Source organism: Malania oleifera, chromosome 5, assembly GCF_029873635.1.
Source record: "Malania oleifera isolate guangnan ecotype guangnan chromosome 5, ASM2987363v1, whole genome shotgun sequence".
Classification (NCBI taxonomy): domain Eukaryota; kingdom Viridiplantae; phylum Streptophyta; class Magnoliopsida; order Santalales; family Ximeniaceae; genus Malania; species Malania oleifera.
In genome coordinates, this window is record NC_080421.1 from 13703338 (window position 1) to 13723541 (window position 20204).

General features: G+C 37.1%; 2 protein-coding genes and 1 long non-coding RNA gene across 4 annotated transcripts in view; all 3 read left to right on the forward strand.

Annotated features, from left to right (window-relative positions):
• Positions 1–20204, forward strand: part of LOC131155850 (uncharacterized) — a 53553-nt gene that overhangs the window by 14851 nt on the left and 18498 nt on the right.
• On the forward strand, positions 1441–12951 carry LOC131156678 (jasmonate-induced oxygenase 2-like). Of its 2 annotated transcripts, none has more exons than XM_058110542.1 (3): positions 1441–2002; positions 2904–3231; positions 4726–5321. In XM_058110542.1, the coding sequence occupies exons 1-3, from the start codon at positions 1530–1532 to the stop codon at positions 4993–4995; spliced, it is 1071 nt and encodes a 356-aa protein (XP_057966525.1). In that variant the 5' UTR covers positions 1441–1529; the 3' UTR covers positions 4996–5321. The 2 variants fall into 2 exon arrangements, with proteins under 2 accessions (XP_057966525.1, XP_057966526.1); XM_058110543.1 differs by lacking the exon at positions 4726–5321 and adding an exon at positions 11872–12951 and having other exon boundaries at positions 1460–2002.
• Positions 19935–20177, forward strand: LOC131156681 (uncharacterized). The gene is made up of 2 exons (XR_009137053.1): positions 19935–20020; positions 20088–20177. It is a non-coding gene; the product is annotated as an uncharacterized LOC131156681 (long non-coding RNA).

Below are 20204 nucleotides of genomic sequence, written 5' to 3' on the forward strand. Positions count from 1 at the left end.
TTATATACATGGATGAGTCCAAAAATCAATAAAAAATCAATAGGCTTTTGAGTTTTTTGGATTAAATTGGTGTTTGCCCATATATATCAAGCCCCCATCAAGACTCCCTTCATACTAATATGACCTTATTTGAATTTGTGTGTATTTGGATAAAATGTAATACAAAATTACATTCGCCTTGCACTTAGGGAGCATGAATTTCAAGTTTTAAATTTGGATTTGTATGGATTGAAAAAAATATAGTATAAATTTGTATTGAATTTCTTTTAGATCCACTCAAATCTAAATCCAAAACTTGAAATTCACATTTTGAAACATGACTTTATTTTAAATTCAATAATCCAAATTCAAGCCCAGAAAATTATGCTTCTACATAATTACCTTAGTGTCACATAACTAATTTGGAACTACTACTTAATAATGAAAAAGAAAAGTCATGTGAATCCATTCATCTATTGGATTAGCATGTGTAGAATCCACCATTCCTCTTCAATGGGTCTCTACCGGTAGGATTACATCTATTTGAATTTGACTCAAAACACTTAGGACACACACACACACACACACATATGTATATGTGTTCTATATTCAATTTTTCAATATTAGACAACTTAATTATAAGTGAAAATTTGCAACAACTTTTCAATTATTTTATTATGACTTGTGGAACATTACCTTTTTTATTTTTGTTGTTGCCTGAAAATCAAATGACCTTTATGGATTGTTTTCTGACCCCACCTAAAAAAAATCAAGAAATGATTTGCGAATGTCGTTCAATTTTTAAGTAGCAACAGTTTTTTAAAAATGCGTTAATGTTGATATATAGTTGTCCTCTAACATGGACAAGATTTTATTTACGTTGTCTAATGAGAGTACGAAATAATATAGTGAGACTCAACCGGCAAAAGTAAACAATATAAATCTTTCACATTTGACATTAAAGCTATACTAGAAGTACTTTCATATGAACTTTTTGAAAACACACTAATAGTTGAGTGTCTGCGATTAGATGATAGTAATAAATCTGAACATACTATATGTCACAAGAGAATTAGGTCAAAACAAATATATAAAACATGACAGTAGACACACAATTAATTCATGTATGTGCTTATGTAAAGAACAACTCTTTCTTTTACGCTAGAATATTGAGGGATTACCTTTAAAATAATTTTTGGCAAATCAAATATTATGTATTGAATACATTACCATAATTTATTTTGTGAAGATTTATTATATATTGGAAAGATGAGATGGGGGAGGCAGTAGTGTTACAATGTGTCCAATTGAGCCATGCACAGACAAAATCTTCTTTCCTATTATTTCCACCAAACCCACTAGGCCACTACCGCATTCTAGCCCATAGAATAAATAAATAAAAAGAAAAAACAAATAACTAAAATAAAAAAAAGTGTCCAGATTCAATGTACCTCCAACCAACCACTCCAACACTAAATATTTACCCACCTTTTATTTTTGTCGACTTAGCTTTGAGCAGCAGCCTGAAACTTCTACTGGCTACAGCAGCCATGGGAGAGGTCGATCCTGCCTTCATCCAAGACCTGGAACACAGGCCTAGTCCCAAATTCATCGAAGCCGGAGGAATTCCGTTGATCGATCTCTCGGCGGCGAATTCTCCCGACACTCTGTCGAACCCCCGCACGATCGCCGGCCTCGTTGCCGAGATAGGCGAGGCGTGCGAGAATTGGGGATTCTTCCAAGTAATCAACCACGGGGTGCCGGCGGAGATTCGCGAGAGGATTGAGAACGCGGCGAGGGAGTTCTTCGCGCAGCCGGCGGAGGAGAAGCGGAAGGTGAGGAGGGACGAGAGGCAGGCGTTGGGGTATTACGACACGGAGCACACCAAGAACGTAAGGGACTGGAAAGAGGTGATTGATTTTATTGCGAAAGTTCCGACGGTGATTCCGGCGTCGCACGAGGCCGATGATCGGGAATTGAAGGAGCTGGTCAATCAGTGGCCGGAGTATCCTCCTGACCTAAGGTGCTGTGCTGCATATTATTCGTAACACTGCATACACTCTGCAGGGTTTGGGAATATGAATTTTAAAATTAAAATTAAAATTTATAGATTTTTTTTTAAAATTTAATAAATCCAGGATTAATTGCAATTTATTTATTTTTTTCATCAGAAACACACACTTGAAATATTTTAGAGATTTGTTTTGGGCAATTTCATGATAATTTCATTCCTTTGCTATTATATCTTTTCGGACTAAATTACTCTAATTAATTTTGATGGTTTGACTTTAATGTCTCATAATATAATAAGCTATTATTATATTTACAATAGTAAATTATATTATATAAAAATTAAAATAATGTTATTATTATTGTACACAATAATTATATGGAACAATGATTGAAAGTGTGAGACTATCCCATTTATTTTCATTAATCAAATTAGTATGTGTTGAAGGTTTTTTTAATGAAGATTGATAAACTTTTTAGGAAATATATTTAATTTGATACATATTTTTAATAATTTTGTGTTAAAAATATATTTATTCTTCATATAAAATAGACATTTTATTTCAAGAATGAGATTTTTAAAACTATCATTATATGTAATTTTTTAATAATTTTAAATTAAGGGTCGGTTCAGGTGTGAAAAATATTTTTTAATTTTTATTTTAGTTTTTTCAAAAAATTTAAAAACTTAGTTAATTTTTTTATTTTTACAGACATATATGAATAATAATAAATAGTTATGGTATTATTTGTTTGTATAAATAATTTTATTTTTTTAAAAAATAATTATAAAAATGTCACCTAATTTTAAATTTTTTAAATTTATAAAAAACATTATTTAAAAAATAATATATTTTTAAAAAAATTTCTTACTTTTACATGTGGTAATTGAAATTTGAATGTGATATGAGCAGGGAGGTATGCGAAGAATATGGAGGAGAAATGGAGAAACTGGCTTTCAAATTGCTAGGACTCATCTCCCTGAGCTTGGGGTTGCCGGCAGACAGATTGAATGGCTTCTTCGAAGACCATACCGCCTTCATGCGGCTGAATCACTACCCTCCCTGCCCAGCTCCTCACCTGGCTCTGGGCATCGGCCGCCACAAGGATTCGGGTGCGCTCACCGTCCTTGCTCAGGACGACGTCGGTGGCCTTGAAGTCAAGCGCAAGGCAGATGGAGTGTGGGTTCTCGCCAAGACCACGCCCGATGCCTATATCATCAATGTCGGTGATATTGTTCAGGTACTCCTCCCCCTCAAGATTCCCACATTGAACATTTGCTTAGTTAGTGTTTGGATTTTGAGTCTTGAATTGAATTGTAGTGGATTTGGATGAAATTCACTATAATTTTATTTAAACTTCGCATAAAATCAAATTTAAAGTTGAAGAATCAAACTCTCAAAGACAGAGTTAGTATTAACTGGGTCACTTGGGCTTTGTAATTTAGGGGCTAGGGCTTGCTTTAAAGTGATTTGGAGGATAGGATACCCTTCCTAGTCGAGTCTTAGGAATTGGTACATAACCCTTGATTGGATTTTGCACATAACCTTTGATGACTTGATCCCAATGTTCCAGGTCAATACCACCATGATTTCTATGGGTTTTAGGGATAGTTTAGAAAAGTACTTTTTAAAATAAGTATTTCTTTGAGTGTAAATTAGACACTATTTATTGATGCGTGCACTTAATTTAAGTACTTATAGTAAATACTTACATTTTCAGACAATTCAAATGGCAGCTTAGACCCCTTGAGGAAGCACTTGCCACGCTGGGCCACTTTAGGCTTGGCTAAGAACTCTGTGCGTGCATTTGATGTAACACAATAATGGGACAAGATCGATTGGAGGGGGGATTTAGCCCCTTTGTGGGCTAGATTAGCCAATCTTATGCTGCCAAATGAAGGGAGTAGGGACCCTTTCATTATGTTAGGTAAGAAGGAACAATGAAAGAAGAAAATGTAAGGGACAGCTTTGCACCTTCATTTTCCTTTCTAGGAATTGAAAGGAAAGCAAATGTTTTGTCACACACATTGAAAACACAGGATACTTGCCCATCTAAATTGCCTCTTTTCCACATGGTTCTCTCAAGTCAATATGAACTCAGCAGCATTGAATTTTGTCCAAGGTAGAAAGCATAAATGCTAAAAAAATTTGTGGGGATCATTCCCAAGGGTGACTTAGGTGGTAAACTCAAGGTTTTTTTGATTAAATAATCAGGATTCAAGTTTTGAGGATTACGACTTTCCATTTGAGATAATACCTTAATACTTAAGTGGAGAAGAGTAGAGGGATGAATCCATTATTTCAGTCGATTAGAGTGTCCAAAGGATCTTGGATACCACTGCTAAAATAAAATAAAATAAAATTGTGGGGATTTATTAAAGTTTTGTCATCCCACAATGTAGTTGCATCTGACAGGATACTTGCTGCTTTTTTGATCATTATAAAAAAAAAAAAAAAACTTTGGGTGGATGCACGCTGCTTTTATCATAAATTCTTAGCAATGCAAATGTTAAAAGTAAAATTTGCCAAACCCAATGGCCTTTACCTCTAGTCCTCTGTCACCATGTGGGACTGATGGACTCCTACAGTGACATCCGAAAAGAATGCTCGGAACTAATCATGTCCACCTACTCTTTTTTCCCAACTGAAAAAACTGTTGCCAAGAACCTGAATTGATTGCAATAGTTCAAGAATCTTTTGGAGTATTAGCTGAGGAAATGAGAAAATTGTGCAGGTTTGGAGCAATGATAGATATGAGAGTGTGGAGCACAGGGTGAAGGTGAATCTCGAGAGAGAAAGGTTCTCCATTCCTTACTTCTTCAACCCGTCTCAGCATGTCAATGTGAAGCCTCTGGAGGAATTGACAAGTGAGGAAAACCCTGCCAAGTACGAGGAATACAACTGGGGAAAGTTCCTTGCCAACCGAACACGCAGCAATTTCAAGAAGCTCAATGTTGAAAACCTCCAAATTGACCATTTTAAGAAGCAAGAACAATCAGTCTAGTAATAGAAAAGAAAAAGGAGTGCTATCTATCTGTAATTAAGGAATAATAAGCTGTTTCAGCTTCTTGTATACGTTATGTTGTATATGGTAGTCGCTTTGGGAAGATGGTGTTTCCAATGGAGGACTATAATGGATAGAGGATGGTATGTTGTATTTGGTAGTCAATTTGGGAAGATGGTGTTGACAATAATGGATAGAGTATGGTATCTTGTATATGGGGACAGAAATTGGGATTCAGCCCCCTTAGCCTTAGCCTCAGGTCAGCCATTGATTGTAATATATACCACTAGCTCTATATGAATGAGACATTCCAAAAGTTATTATCATGTTTGACCCTTCGAGCTTGACCCTTTGACATTAATATTATCAAGTTGCATTTGGGAATATAGATTTTAATTTAAATTTACAGCATATTTTTGGAATTTGATAAATTTAATATAATTTTCTTTCGGATGGAAATCTAATGAAGTTGACATCTCTGCAGACATATATAGTCCAAGGTATTACTCTATTAGGAAAAAATGATCGACAAACAGTAATCACACAAGCAAACATTATGCAACACAAATGTGAGACCAGATTTACGTGGTTTGGTCTACTGTGACCTACGTCCATGGGAGAGCAGAAAATTCACTATAATCACCAGGAGAATTACACAAGGAGAAGGCGGAGGCTACTGCCCTCAACTCCTCTCTCACTCTCTCTTCACTTTGCCTTACAACACAGCACCACACACTCTCTGCAACACAGCTCTCTAAACTCTCATAATGCAACTCTCTACATGCACACACACATAGCAACTTTGCTGCACTCAGCTGCAACTCACCATACATTGCTGCAATTCACCTGCACATTCCACACACACATACATTACATATATATACACATGGGAGGGGGAAGAAGTCAAACAAAGGCTACTGCAAAGTCAGCTGGTAGGCAGATTGTTGGTGGCTGTCCATCTCTAGTTTCAACATTTTTAGCTGGGTGTGGCTGTCGACACACATACGAGCCACACATCTCCTAACAATCTCCACCTTGCCGAGTATCAACTCCCAAGTCCACAGCTCTACCTTGACACGAACTCGATCAATGCAAGTCTTCATGACTTGGTTCAAACGTCTGAACCATGCAGAGAGTACCGCCTTCTTCATCGGCAAATCGAACTCGTCTGTTCGTTTCTGACGACGTACTGCTATCATCTTCTGAGATCGAACCACCAACCACTGTGGTTCCTATCAACTGATATAACCCACGATACTCCTTCCTAGTAAATATTATTGAGTCACGTCGTGTCACCTCCATAGCTCCACCTGCGACAGATATTTTACAACCCTTAGAATCCAACCGACTAAGGGAGATCAAATTTCTTCGCATCCTTGGTACAAAGCTTACGTCATCCAAAATATGGACTGCTCCAATTGGCACTTTAGCTTCACAGATCCAATCCCTCTGACATCGCATGCAGACCCATCACCGAGTGATACCATACTGCAAACTTATTTGAAAGAATGGAAAAAATCTTTCTTAAAATAGTCATGAACTGAACTCCTAGAGTCCAAAACCCATCCATCATCGTTTGGACTGCTATGAGCATTTATGTTCTTCTTCATCAATTTTCGGCACTCTCTCTTCATATGGCCATGCCTTTTGTAGTATCGACATTGCACATTTCTTCGATTGATTTGTTGACGTGAGCTGCTCACCGTTACAAGAGCCTCGTCATTGGCATACTATGAGACATGCTCCGATACATTGACACCGTCTCGTGTCTTATTTTCTTCTTCATATCGTTTTCTATCTTCACAGTCCCTCTTGAAGTGCCCCTTTTTATCACACCAGTGACATACGATTTCGCTCGTATCTCGTCCTCTTGATTTTGAATGTCATTGCTTACCTCCGAATTTTCGATCTTTGCTTCTTCCTTGTCTCTCACTATTAGCTACCAAAGCTTGCTCACGAGATGTTACAATCGACTTTCTTAACGTCTCAGAATCTTGAAGTGATGCCATCACATCATCCAACTTCAAGGTTTCCTTCTCCACGAGTAATGCAGTTACCAAACCATTAAATGAAGCTGGTAAAGACAACAAAAGTAGAATTACCTTATCTTCTTCATCAATCTTTACGTCGAGGCTAAACAACTGGGTTAAAATCTTGTTATAATCATTTATGTGATCAAAAAGGCTGCTTGCCTCGTTCATTCGAAGTTGATACAATTTTTTCTTCAAAAACAATTTATTGGTAAGGGATTTTGCCATATACCTTTGCTTCAATTTCTTCCAGAGCTCCATTGGTGAGGTTTCGTCTAACACCGAGTACTTAACTTCATTTTCCAGACACAATTGGATTGTGCTGACCGTCTTTATCTCTAATTCAGTCCAATCATCATCTTTGAAATCATCTGACTTCTTCCCAATCAACAGCTTGATCAAGCCTTGATGAACCAAAATATCTTTCACCATGCTCTGCCATAAATTGAAGTTGTTCCGCCCATCGAACTTCTCCACCTCAAACTTCGAAGTGCCAATACTTGCCATTATGCTCCGAATATCACAAAATGGACATCGCCAATGGCTCCGGAATGGTCGAAAACCTTATAAATGGTTCAAGCTGCTCGAAAAACCGACCCTAAATGGTTCCGAAAAGCCCAGTCAAACTTCAGGTCAAATCAGTCAAGAAAAATCAACTATTCGTTAACTTTAACAGAATATTCCTCCGTTAATGGAATATATCTAACGACATTGACGGCCACTGACGCTGTTACTGATGCCGTCTGATTACGTGGCACAGTGGACCCCACTTGCTGACGTGTCCTGGGACCCACCTCATGTGGGGTCCACTGCTGACATGGCACGGGACCACCTCCTATGGGGCCTACTTGCTGACGTGTCCTGGGCCCACTTGTTGATGTGAACTGTACGAACTGCTATCGTGTCGCGGGCCCTTGATGACGTGGCCAGTGACTGTGCAGCTGACACGACGCTGACGTGTCATGGTGTTGGCTGATGCGGCGCTAACTCAGCGCTTATGTGGCCGCTGACGTGAGTGTCTTCAACCTCCGAACGTTCACCGGACGTTGGCCTGTGCGTGGGCACGCGTGACTCTCTTCCCCGAATAGCCGCCGGTGTGTGAATGCGCGTGGCAAAGCGATCTTTCTGCCTGAGGCACGTGTGAGCACGTGTGGCTTCGTCCGAGCTCCGGTTACTGCCGATGGCTTCGTCTCGATGAGGGGAATGTTATGGTGGTCTCAAAACCGAGTTTTGAGCTACTGTGCAGGGGCTCAAACCTGGGAATTTTGCTTCGATTCGGTGATTTTACTCCAACCTCGCTCTGATACCGTTTGTTAGGAAAAATGATTGACGAACAGTAATCACACAAGCAAAAATTATGCAACACAAATGTGAGACCAGATTTACATGGTTTGGTCCACTGTGACCTACATCCACGGGAGAGCAGAAAATTCATTATAATCACTGGGAGAATTACACAAGGAGAAGGAGGAGGCTACTGCCCTCAACTCCTCTCTCACTCTCTCTTCACTCTGCCTCACAACACAGCACCACACACTCTCTGCAACACAGCTCTCTGAACTATCACAATGCAGCTCTTTACATGCACACACACATAGCAACTTTGCTGCACTCAGTTACAACTCACAACACACTGCTGCAATTCACCCGCACATTCCACTCACACATACATTACATATATATACACATGCGAGGGGGAAGAAGTCAAACAAAGGCTACTGCAAAGTCAGCTGGTAGGCTGATTGTTGGTGGTTGCCCATCTCTAGTTTCAACATTTTCAGCTGGGTGCGGCTGTCGACACACATACGAGCCACACATCTCCTAACATACTCTCCCCTTGTTTGCTGTTGCTTTCCCTCCATAGCAGGGGCCATACAGAACTCATAACTTCCATGTCCAGCTGTTGACTAAGCATTTAAGTAAGCATGAGATTAATATATGAATGGTTTGTAATTACATTTTCTTTCCAAGACATCATTGTCTTCCACATTATTAGTATCTGTAAAAACCATTTGCATTCAAAGATACCAAGTTCAAATGATTTTTGTTAGCTTTTCACATCTTCAGAGCTACCTTCAGGCTTCACGTTTGCTTTTTCAACCTATGGATTCAGCTCCATTTCATTCCATGTGATAATCGTTGGGTTCATGAGCAGTGAGAAGAAAAACCCTTACATTAATTTCCTCCTCTTTTTTGAAGATGCCCCTCTGCCATTGCTACCAGTGCAGGATAATTTTATGTTCCTGTAGCATCATTGTTTTTCTACCGTACTCCATATCATGTGTTAAGCCCATAATTTGGTATTGTTGTTTATGGTGTGGCTCTTATACTTGTTGGGACTCATAAACAAAGGAAGAAGAAAAGCATATGAAGGCATTGGTGTTGCTCAGCAGGGACTTATCAACGAGTGCCCCGTGCTCTTCGACAAGTAGATACTGAGAGGCAGAAAATTGCAGAGTTTTTGAGATACCGAAAGCAGAAAAATGGGCTCATTAATGAGTGACTGTATTTGTCGACGAGTGGCCTTCTATGCCTCGTCGATGAGTGCCCTGTTCTCATCGATGAGTCTATTTGGGTTGCGAGAAATAATTTGAATTTTGAATTGAAACGTTGGGGTGGTTGGGAATTCGGAGGGAAACCTACAAGGGAGTCTTATTTATGTCCTTCTGGGCATATTTTGACAAAAGGAGAGAGATCATTGAGAAGTGTATTGTGTACTTACAAATTTCTTAGTAAAATTCTTGTGCTGATTGCTTTCGTAGATGTAGGCTTTGCTGAACCACATATATTGTTGTGTTGTTCTCTTTATTTACTTTCTGAATTACTGGTTGTGTTTACATTGTGTTGGTTCTTCATCATTTGTTGTGTTTTTTTTATTCCGCTGTGCATCCTATATCCGATTTCCACAATAAATTGGTGTCAGAGCGTTGTTGTCATGGCGTCAAGATCATCTTCTATAAGATTTGACATTGTCAAATTCAATGGAACTGGAAATTTCGATTTGTGGCAAAGGAGAGTAAAGGATGTACTTGTGCAATAAGGGATGACAAAGGCCTACATGATGTTCAACCGGATGGTATGGATGAGGCAACATGAGGAGAATTGCAAGCAAAGGCCATTTGTACAATACGCTTGTGTTTGACCAATGAAGTGTTCTATCGTGTGATGGAGGAGGATTCTCCAGCGGCTATGTGGCGAAAGTTAAAAAGCCGGTACATGTTCAAATTACTCAATAATAAACTTTTTCTTAAGCAGCGTCTCTATTGGTTTAAGATGGTTAAAGGTTTAAATTTAGATCAACATATTAATACCTTTAATCAAATCATAAGTGATTTGATGCGGGTTGATGTTAAGTTTGATGAAGAGGATAAGACTTTAATGTTACTAAACTCTTTGCGAGCGACTCATACTTATGAGAATTTAGTTACCACCTTTACATGGGGAGAAAAGTCTCTTAATTTAGAAGAGGTGACAAGTGTTTTACTGAATTTTCATCAAAGGTTGATGTTGGTCTTACAAGGTTTAAAATCTTGTTTTGATGATAACAAATAAGATGTACCTAACATATTTGGTTAAATGATGATATTTCAAGACTCAAGTATATGAATACAAAGTCAAATGCTCATAAGGATCATTCAAAGTTTATGTTCCATAGAAAGATGATCAAATAAAACTTAAAGAGCCAAAGCATGGATGTTAAAGAGGACTTGTTAAAAGCTTAAAGTATATTAAAGTTTAAAGACAAGATGGAGCCAAAGGAAGACAAAGCTAAAAGAAAGGACTCAAAGTAAGGACATGCATGAAGACTCCAAGACCTGAAAGATTTAAAGTCGTAAGAAAGTCTTTATGTAAGTACTTCAAGTAAGACTCAATATAAAAATAATTGAAGCTCTTTAGGAGAAGTTAAAATCTAAGAAACCATTTTTATAAAGACCTTGAAATATGTTTTCTAAAGTCATAAATTATAAAGGTCTCAGATATAAAAAGGTTTTCAAAGTCAAATTCTTCAAAAAAAAAAATTTTTTTTTGAATGCCCAAGCGCCTGCCCAAACCTCCCAAGCGATTGCCCATTTTGTGTTTTTTAAGAACTAGCAGATAGAAAGGTGTCAGGCGCCTGCCTGTGTTTTGACAGGCGACTGCCAGTGTTCTGAATTTTGAATTTGAATTAAGATAGGCGCCTGCCTTGTTGTACCAAGTGATTGCCACTCGAATAGTATTTTAAAATACCAATGGGAATTATTTTTAAATTTGTTTCTTAGGGTTCAATTCTTTTACAAACTTGACCAACACTCCAAGTAAACTTAGGGAGCAAGGATTTAATTTTTTAAACTCTATAAATAGCCCCCAAGACATGGATTTTAATCACTAAGAAATACCTATAGCAATCAAAGAACTCTCAAGTACTTTCAATTCACTAAAGCTCTCTTGCTAACATCTTGCTGCATACTCAACTAAGTTCTTGCTGATTCTCACACTGAAATTGTGCTTTCAAAGTCTGAATCTTTCAATAAAAAAAAGATTAATTCGGTGATATAATTTCATTGAGCTTCAATTACTTTATATTGAATTTACTTTGAAGTATATTGTGCTAATTGTTGTACTAATCTACTCTATCTCTACTCTATCTGAGAGTGTCTTTTGTACACAAGTTCTCTTCTTTTGCTTCTTGTCTCTTATAGATGATTATGCACTTAAACTGTATAATTAAGCGTTTTAATTCATGCATTGGGATTTATATTTTTAAATTAAATACATAATTACTCTCAATATTTTAACACTATGTCATATTCGTAATAATTGAGTTTTATTGAGTAATTTATTAATTTTTGGCATTTTTTTATCGCAGGGGAATTATTGGAAGCTAAAACCGGCATCGTTTTGTAATTTGCGCGTAAAGCTTTCGTTCGAGCTCCAATTGAGACAATTCGAAATTCAAGAGAACGCAAAGGGGGTGCTCTATGACTTTCGTGTTTCGAACTTCAAGAGATACGTACGGGCTTTAGGATTATCAAAAGTGGGCATACTCTCTAGGAAAGAAAAAGAAGAAACACGAAGAAAAAAAAAAGAAAAAAATTAAAATAAAAAAAAGTTTTGATTTGACCCGGCCATGCAGCCGGGTCTTTGTGGGTGTACGCGGGTAGGTCTCTTCCCCCCCTCGCCTATATATATATATAGGAGAGTTGAAAGAGGGTTCAGAGAGAGAAGAAAGGAGAGGAGATGTGCGTGAGGGAGAGAAGGAAGAAGAGAGAGCTGGGGTTGTCTATTGTGTAAGAGAAAGAATATATATATCTCCTTTCTTCTCTTTTTGAACTCTCTTTCAACTCTCCTCTCCTTCTTTCTATCTCCTCTCCCTTTCCTTCCTTTTTCTTCCCCTTTCCTCTTCTCTCCCTTCTCTCCCTTATCTTCTCACGAACCCCTTGCTCCAAGAGGTCTGCTACTCTACTTCGGCCAGTTGCTGCCACTGCTGCTTTGCTCTGGCCAGTCACTGCTACTGCCTCCCTCTTCTTCTTCGTCTTCTTCTTCTTCTTCTTCCTCTACTACTCCACGGCCTGCTGCCACTCCTGCCCTTGCTGCTATAGGAGGAAGACCCGAGAGGATCCTCTTGCTGTCAACTATGCTTGGCTGCTGTGTTGTTGAGGAGGACTCCACCATTGCTACTGTGAACAAGCTCTGCTCCTTCTGTGGTTGTTGAAGACCCGAAGGCTACACCAGCAACTGCCACAGCCAAGTTGTTCCTCCTTCCAATCGTCAGCAAAAATCGAAGCTTCCTTAAGCTACCATGGCTGATGTTGCATCCTTCCACACGGGCAAAGAATAAAAAACTTTCCTTTCTTTTTTATTTATTTTTTATTTCCTTTAAGTAGTTTAAATCTTGGTTGACTATTAATTAATTTATTAGAGTTTCCTTTAAAGTTTTATTTTTTTTAATTATTGGTTGGGTGTGTTTACTAAAGTTTATTACTTTTTTCTCCCTTAATTAACATTAGTATTAAATTTACTTTTTGCTTGATTTAACTTCTCCTTGATTTTAATCGGTTTGATTTCTTCAAAAAAAAAAAAAGAAAAAAAAAAAGAAAAAAATATCAAAGGAAAAAAAAAAATACCCTCCTATTGATTTAAGTTGGTAGTTTTTCTTTAGAAGTTAATCCTTGGTTAGTTCTTAATTGCGTAAAATCTTTGGTTCTTGAGTTTGCGTTCGATTGAGATTTTTAGACTTGCGTGTTTTAATTTACGTAGGAAAATTATCATTTTTAGGTTTGTCCAAAGTTTAACGCGTATTTCAATTTTTGCTTGATCAGACGTAGGATTTCTGTTTCTCATTATTAAATTCAGTGCATGCTAGGATTAGGATTTATTTTGTATATTCATTTAATTTGTTAAAAGAAATCTCAAACAATCCTGAAAACCCCAAATATGAACTGAGTTCAGTGATTTTTATTTTCGATTGGAAATAGGTAAAATTTGAGATTAAATCGCATTCCTTGGGGAGACAATCTGACCTTTGTGCTGAATATTACACGACAGAACTGCTATATTTGGAATAGCTTTCGAGCTGCTCATTTTTCGAGTGAATCAAGTTTTTTGCCCTGTTGCCGGGGAATGTCAGTCTTAGTCTCAAATTAGTATTTTTTCCGTCATTTTAATTAGTCTCATGAAAAAGAAAAAGAAGAAAGAAAAAAAAAAAAGGAATTGAGCTTTTAAAAAAAATTATGGCCGCACCTGCACCACACACGCTTATGAATTTTTTGCAGCTTCAATACACCACTGCACCATCTTACACTACTTTACCTAATGACGAGCTTAATTTCATGATGCAATGTGGGAGGAAGTCGTTGCTACCTCAGTTCTACGGGACGGAATCTGAGTGCCCTTATCGGTACTTGACAGAGTTTGAGTTGACTTGCAATATTTTTTTCTCTCGTGCTAGAACTAATGAATCTACTAGACTACGTTTATTTCTTGCCTCTTTGAAAGATAGGGCGCAGATGTGTTTTAATTCTTTGAGACCTCACTCTATTCCTAATTGGGCTGATATGGAGCGTGGATTTCTGCATAGGTTTTGTCCCTTACAAACAACTTAATTTTTGCAGGAACAGATCATTCAGTTTATGCAAAAGGGTGAAGAGACGTTTCGGGCTTGCTGGAAGAGATTCAAGGATCCGTTCAATACTTGTCCACATCACGGGTTTGAATCATGGAGATTAGTTAATTGTTTCTATACAACTCTTACTCCAGATTGCAAGCACTTTGTCTAGACCATGTGCAATGGAGAACTCTTCAGCAAGGAACCGGATCAGGTACTATCATTCATTGATTACCTAGCTGAAAGTGTCCAACAATGGAATACACGATATAATTAGGCACCTATGACAGTACAACCTATCAGCACAATTAGTGGTGGAGATACATATGAGTCAACATATTATCCAGACACGTTTCTGCCTTAGTATTAGCCACAACAGATCCCTCAGAACTGTGCGCCTTCAAGATTTCAATCTAATGTAACACCTGCTCCACTGGGGATGTCTCTTGAGGATGCCTTCCAGTAGTTCATGTAAATTCAAATTAATCAGTATACTTAGGACATTAATGAATTGCGGGATACCGTTAATGCGATAAGCTCGTAGTTGGATATCTTAGAAAAAGGGAAATTTTGGTGGAACCTTAGCCTAGTCCTCAAGAATACCAGTAGCAACAACACAAATACATAATGTTTCTCTTGAGACAGTGGAGGCCATCATTACTTCAAGAAGTAGGAAAGAAATTTCCCAACCTGAGGTGCTCATCGACAGACAACCAGTTGTCCTGACACAGGAAGTTACAGCTGAGATAGAGAAGTCAAAGAAAAACCAGAGGAAACAGGTCTAGATGTGAAACAGTCAGTTAATGAGGAGGCTGATACTAATAAGGAGTACCAACCTGTGGTACCTTATCCTCAGAGTTTGGTAGCCGTGGAACCGTCACTTCCGATTGGAATAAATGTCAAGAAGTCCAATGCTGAAACAAATCCCCGCAGTGGTAAGATGATTGGTATACCCGATAAAGAGGGTGAGTAGAATGGAGAACCAGGTAAAACTTTAAATGTTGATGCTTTTGAAGAACTAAAGGTAACTGTTCCAACAACTTTTCCTAAAAAACCAGTTCATAAAGAAGTAAATTTCATGAAAAATATGTGGAATAAAGATCTTTTCTTGTTAAAACAAGAAAGTCAATCTACACATGTATTGTCTGGTATTTTGAAGAGTATTAATGCATTTGAGGTTGACTTTCGTGCAGGTATGCAGACTGATTCATTGTGGCTGCTCAAATTTGGAGGTCTGCTAGTTCAATTTATAGATCTGCACCCATCAGACGAAATTCCTCTAGAGCGTTTGCTAGACCTGGCAAAGCGGATCGGGTCGGATAATCCGTGGCAGATAAAGCGGATTATTGGGTGAAGAAATCATAATCCATATTCGACTCGTTTAAGTGGCGGATTGGGCGGTTTTGGGTCGGATAATTCATGGCGGATGAGCGGATATTCTGCTATTCTCAAATGTAATTTTATTATTAATTTATTTTGTGTCATAATTATTTAAGTTCTAAACGAAAACTTGCGATTAGTTTGTTATTAATTTTTCTTGTAATTATATCAATCATTCAATCGTTTTTACCCGTGGAGTTGTTTCATTTGTGGGTTCTATGTTTGATGAATTTGGCAACCGAATTTCTTCTTCACTCATTTCGTCATTTTGATAAATTGAATTCACTATTGACTGAGACATTTTTTCCCCCTAATCCTTGTAATGCACTGTGAAAAATAGAGAAACAAGCTAGAAGGGGTAAAGTGCATTATAAGAATTAATTCATGAAATAAAAGTTTTTCTCACTAATTATACTTTTATTTTCTATTTCACTTTCTTTAATAACTAAACATAAAAAATACATTTATATTAAATTTATTTTTCGACTATTCTTTAAATTTTAAATAGAGTCTAAATATTATTTTCTAGTCTTAAATTCCTTTGGGGAAAATGAGTTGAGAATTATTATTTTACTATTTTTCACATTCTTTAAATTCTTTAATGTATAACATTTTATGACAAATTAAAAGTTTTAACTAAAAGTATGTTCATTTTTGTTCTTGAATCAAATAATAATTAAAAAATATGAATAAAATAATAAAAACAAAAATGAATACAAATTGTAAAATACTATATAAAAATATAAATTAATTATAATTATCTTACTCAATTATTACATTTTTCCTTAGTTTTTAGTGCTCCAAGAAAATGTGTGACATCGGAAAATGGGTGAATATATTTTCTTTGAATGAATTTTTATTTATATTTTCAAATTTTATGGATATTTTTTCTTCAATTATATTTTAAATTCACATGATCATCTTATTTTAATTTTAATTTTTTTATCAAAAATTGTACATAGAATGATTTAATATGCAAAAGTGAATATTGAATATACAACAAATATCATTAAATTTAATTTTCATTTTTGCCACAATAGTTGAAAATCGAAAATGGAAACAAAAAACAACCATTGTGCATAAACATTGTCATTGCCTACTTTAGTATTTTTTTTTTCAGTGCACTGAACAAATATAGAAGATGAAAATTGAACATTATAGCAAACAACCCCTTAGCTAGGCAGAACATATCCATTATTTTAGTCATTGCAATGCCACAAACAGAATTTTAATATCAGTTGAATCACTGGAAGAAGATATTCCTCCATTCTTCTTTTGGCCTAATTCTAGTTTAATTTAAACATATAGTTACAAGATCATAGAAGGAAAACTTTATTGAAGAAAAATAATACAGAAATTAAAGAATATATGCAATCCACCTCAAGTTGAATCGTGAATTGGTAGACTTGTCGAGTGGCTAGTGAGGGCCGACTGGGGCCACTGTGCGAGTGATTGGGCGAGGTTGTGAGAGAAGACTGGGCAAGGGAATAGTGGCTCATGGCCGTGGGTTGGTGGGTGGCAGTCGGCGACGGCAGTGGCAGTGGGAATCGTCATCGTCGGGGTTTGTGGGATGGTGGGATACCGGGAGTGGGAGTCTCAGTTTGGGTCCTACCCTTCTGGGATGTGGTTACCGGCTGCGCAACTGAAACAATGAAAATTATGAAAGTTGAAACCCTAATTTGACTATCTGAGATTTGAGATTTGGGATTGGGCTATCTTGGGAGTGGGAGTGTGGGACTGACAGACTGTGGCTATCTGGAGTGGACTACTGGGTTGTCTGTGTGGCGTGTGGTGTGGGCCGTGTGGGCACTACTGCACTAGGCTGTGGACACTTGGGCAATGGTGTGAGCACTTGGGCTTTTATGGGTTAATAAGTTGGCGGATATCTGCTGGATAAACCCAACCTGACCCACTAAGTAGGCAGATATGAAAATGAACAACCATATTCGACTCATTTAACAAGCAGTTAATTATAAGTCGGTTAAAACGGGTTGGATGCAGGTTGAATTAATGAATTTTTATCCATTTTGTGAGGTCTAGCCTCCGCCAGACAATTGTGATGTTTTTTTTTTTTTTTTTTTCCCTTTTTTTCATTTTGTTTTACCTTATTTTATCTTTAGTTAATTTTCACGTACATTTTTTTGTAGTTCAAATTTTCTTTTCCATTACTTTTCCACCCAGGTACGCCCTACTTCTCCCATGCACAATTTTTTTATTTCCCTTATGCTTTCACATTGAGGACAATGTTCCACTCTAGTTTTTTTTTTGGGGGGGGGGGGGGATGAGCATTTGCATGTGACACTGTGCACTGCTAGGTTTTATATATTAATTTGAAAAAAAAAAAAGAAAAAGAAAGAAAGAAAGAGTATTGAGGATAAACGATTATGCCTTGATTAACACTGACATATATCCTTCACATACTTGCATATAACCTAAGAATTACACAATTGAGTCATTTATGTGTAGTTTCTCTTTATATGACTTTGTAACTCCATGAAGAATTGATTGGTAGTACAATCGTGTTAATCTGGCTATATAAACTCTTGTATTTACACGACATCTTATGAGGTTGAATAGACACATTCACGTGATTCATTGCACTTAGGTTCCTTGTGAGCACCAAGAGAACACTCGTGGTGACTATGACACCTTGTGAGAAATCCTTGAGCTATTTATTATCCTTTTGAGTGTTAACATCAAATCAGAGTTCATGAAACTTAGTTCTCTTTTCTTCTGGACGATTCTTTGAACATTAGTCTTTGTTTTTGACTTGCTAGCCTAAAGGTGACATCTAGTGGGGAGATAGAAACCTAGGTCTTGTAGCCTAATCAAGATGTAAAGGCTGAGCCACCCCTCGAAATAGACTTATTTCATAGACTACTGTTCAAGCTTATTTCCTATTGGTGGTATGAAGATAATGAAAGAAGTGTAATGATTCTCCTAATTGACAAAGAAAAGAAAAAAATTGAAGAATGAGTAGAAGAAAGAATAAGAAATAGAAATGCACATGAAATGAAATACTAATGCATGTTCCACAGAAATACCACAAAAAGTCAAGGACACGATACATGTTTTCCACGTATGAAGATTCTTCAACCGCTTAATGCCTCAAATGTATTCACACCAAGTTTGTGAATAAGTTGATCTAGGGTGATCTCGGTTGGACATTGCGAATAGGTGAGAAGATGCTAGGGTGAAGGACCGGATACCTCGTAAATAGGCTAGACCCTTCTTAAACTAGTCCACTCTATATACTTAGCATTTTTTCCTTGCAATATGTGGGATGTTTGATCATGACACTCCTCCTCACATATGACAAGCAAACCCATTCTTTTTGAGTATTTTTGAGGCTATACCAATTAGGCCGAGTCAAAACTACCATTCTGTAGGTGTCCACTGGTATTCTAGGTGTAATGAGTCACACACATCACACATTCCTCAAGATTTTACCTATTTATACTCGAACTTATATGACTGCATTAACTCTGAATTGTACCGTTGGTTAACTTCATGTGAGCATACTATTCTTAATTGCTATATAAACAATGAACTTGCATGAGTGACGTGCTTTGGAGTTGTGTGCATTGAATATGAACTAGTTTGTGTGAAATTTAGTTATATTCTTGTATGTGAAGCGTTATGATTGTGTTGCATAGGCATTAATTTCATGTTTGCAAGAGTTAGTATTTGTGGGTACCGCCCTTGAAATCATTTACGTTATTTGTTAGAAACTAACAAAACGTTAGTTGGAGGGTGTGATTACGCGTTTAAATTACGTAATTAGGCATTTTAATTCATGCATTGCGACTTATATTTTTAAATTAAATACCTAATTACTCTCAATATTTTAACACTGTGTCCTATTCGTAATAATTGGGTTTTATTGAGTTATTTATGAATTTTTAACATTTTTTTATCGCAGTGAAATTATTGGAAGATGAAATCGGAATCGTTTCATAATTTGCGCGTAAAGTTTTCATTCGAGTTCTGATCGAGATGATTCGAAATTTAAGAGAACGCTAAGGGGGTGCTCTATGACTTTTGTGTTTCGAACTTCAAGAGATACGAGCTCTAAGATTATCAAAAGTCGGCATACTCTCTAGGAAAGAAAAAGAAGAAACAAGAAGAAAAAAAAGAAAAAAATTAAATAAAAAAAAGTTTTGATTTGACCCAGTCATGCAGCCGGGTCTTTGTGGGCGTACGCAGGAAGGTCTCTTCCCTTTTATATATATATATATATATATATATATATATATTCTTTCTCTTACACAACAGACAACACCAGCTCTCTCTTCTTCCTTCTCTCCCTCACACACATCTCCTCTCATTTCTTCTCTTTCTGAACTCTCTCTCAACTCTATTCTCCTTCTCTCTATCTTCTCTCCCTTTTCTTCCTTCTTCTTCCCCTTTCCTCTTCTCTCCCTTCTCACGAACCCCTTGCTTTAAGAATTCTGCTGCAAATCTTGTAGAATCTATTCAGAATGGTAGTCTACTTGCAATGGCTGGTTCTGTTGCACCGTCTTTATTAGAGGTTAGCTTGAGAATTAATATCTTGCTTAATTTTTCATTGTTGCTTATGTCTTGCCATTCTCTTGTAGACAAGGAAGGCTTTTACTGCAAAGGGAATGCAAGTGCTTGAAACTGTGGGCAAGGAGACCATGGACCTACTGATCACAGAGACTAGTATTGAAGTTGAGAAATTCCCAAAGAAGCTG

Excerpts from the sequence above, each read along its gene's own strand:
- LOC131156678 (XM_058110542.1), top strand. The coding sequence starts at position 1,530 with ATGGGAGAGGTCGATCCTGCCTTCATCCAAGACCTGGAACACAGGCCT. Across the intron at positions 2,003-2,903 it reads GAGTATCCTCCTGACCTAAG|GGAGGTATGCGAAGAATATG; the intron begins GTGCTGTGCTGC and ends TGATATGAGCAG. Across the intron at positions 3,232-4,725 it reads ATGTCGGTGATATTGTTCAG|GTTTGGAGCAATGATAGATA; the intron begins GTACTCCTCCCC and ends AAAATTGTGCAG.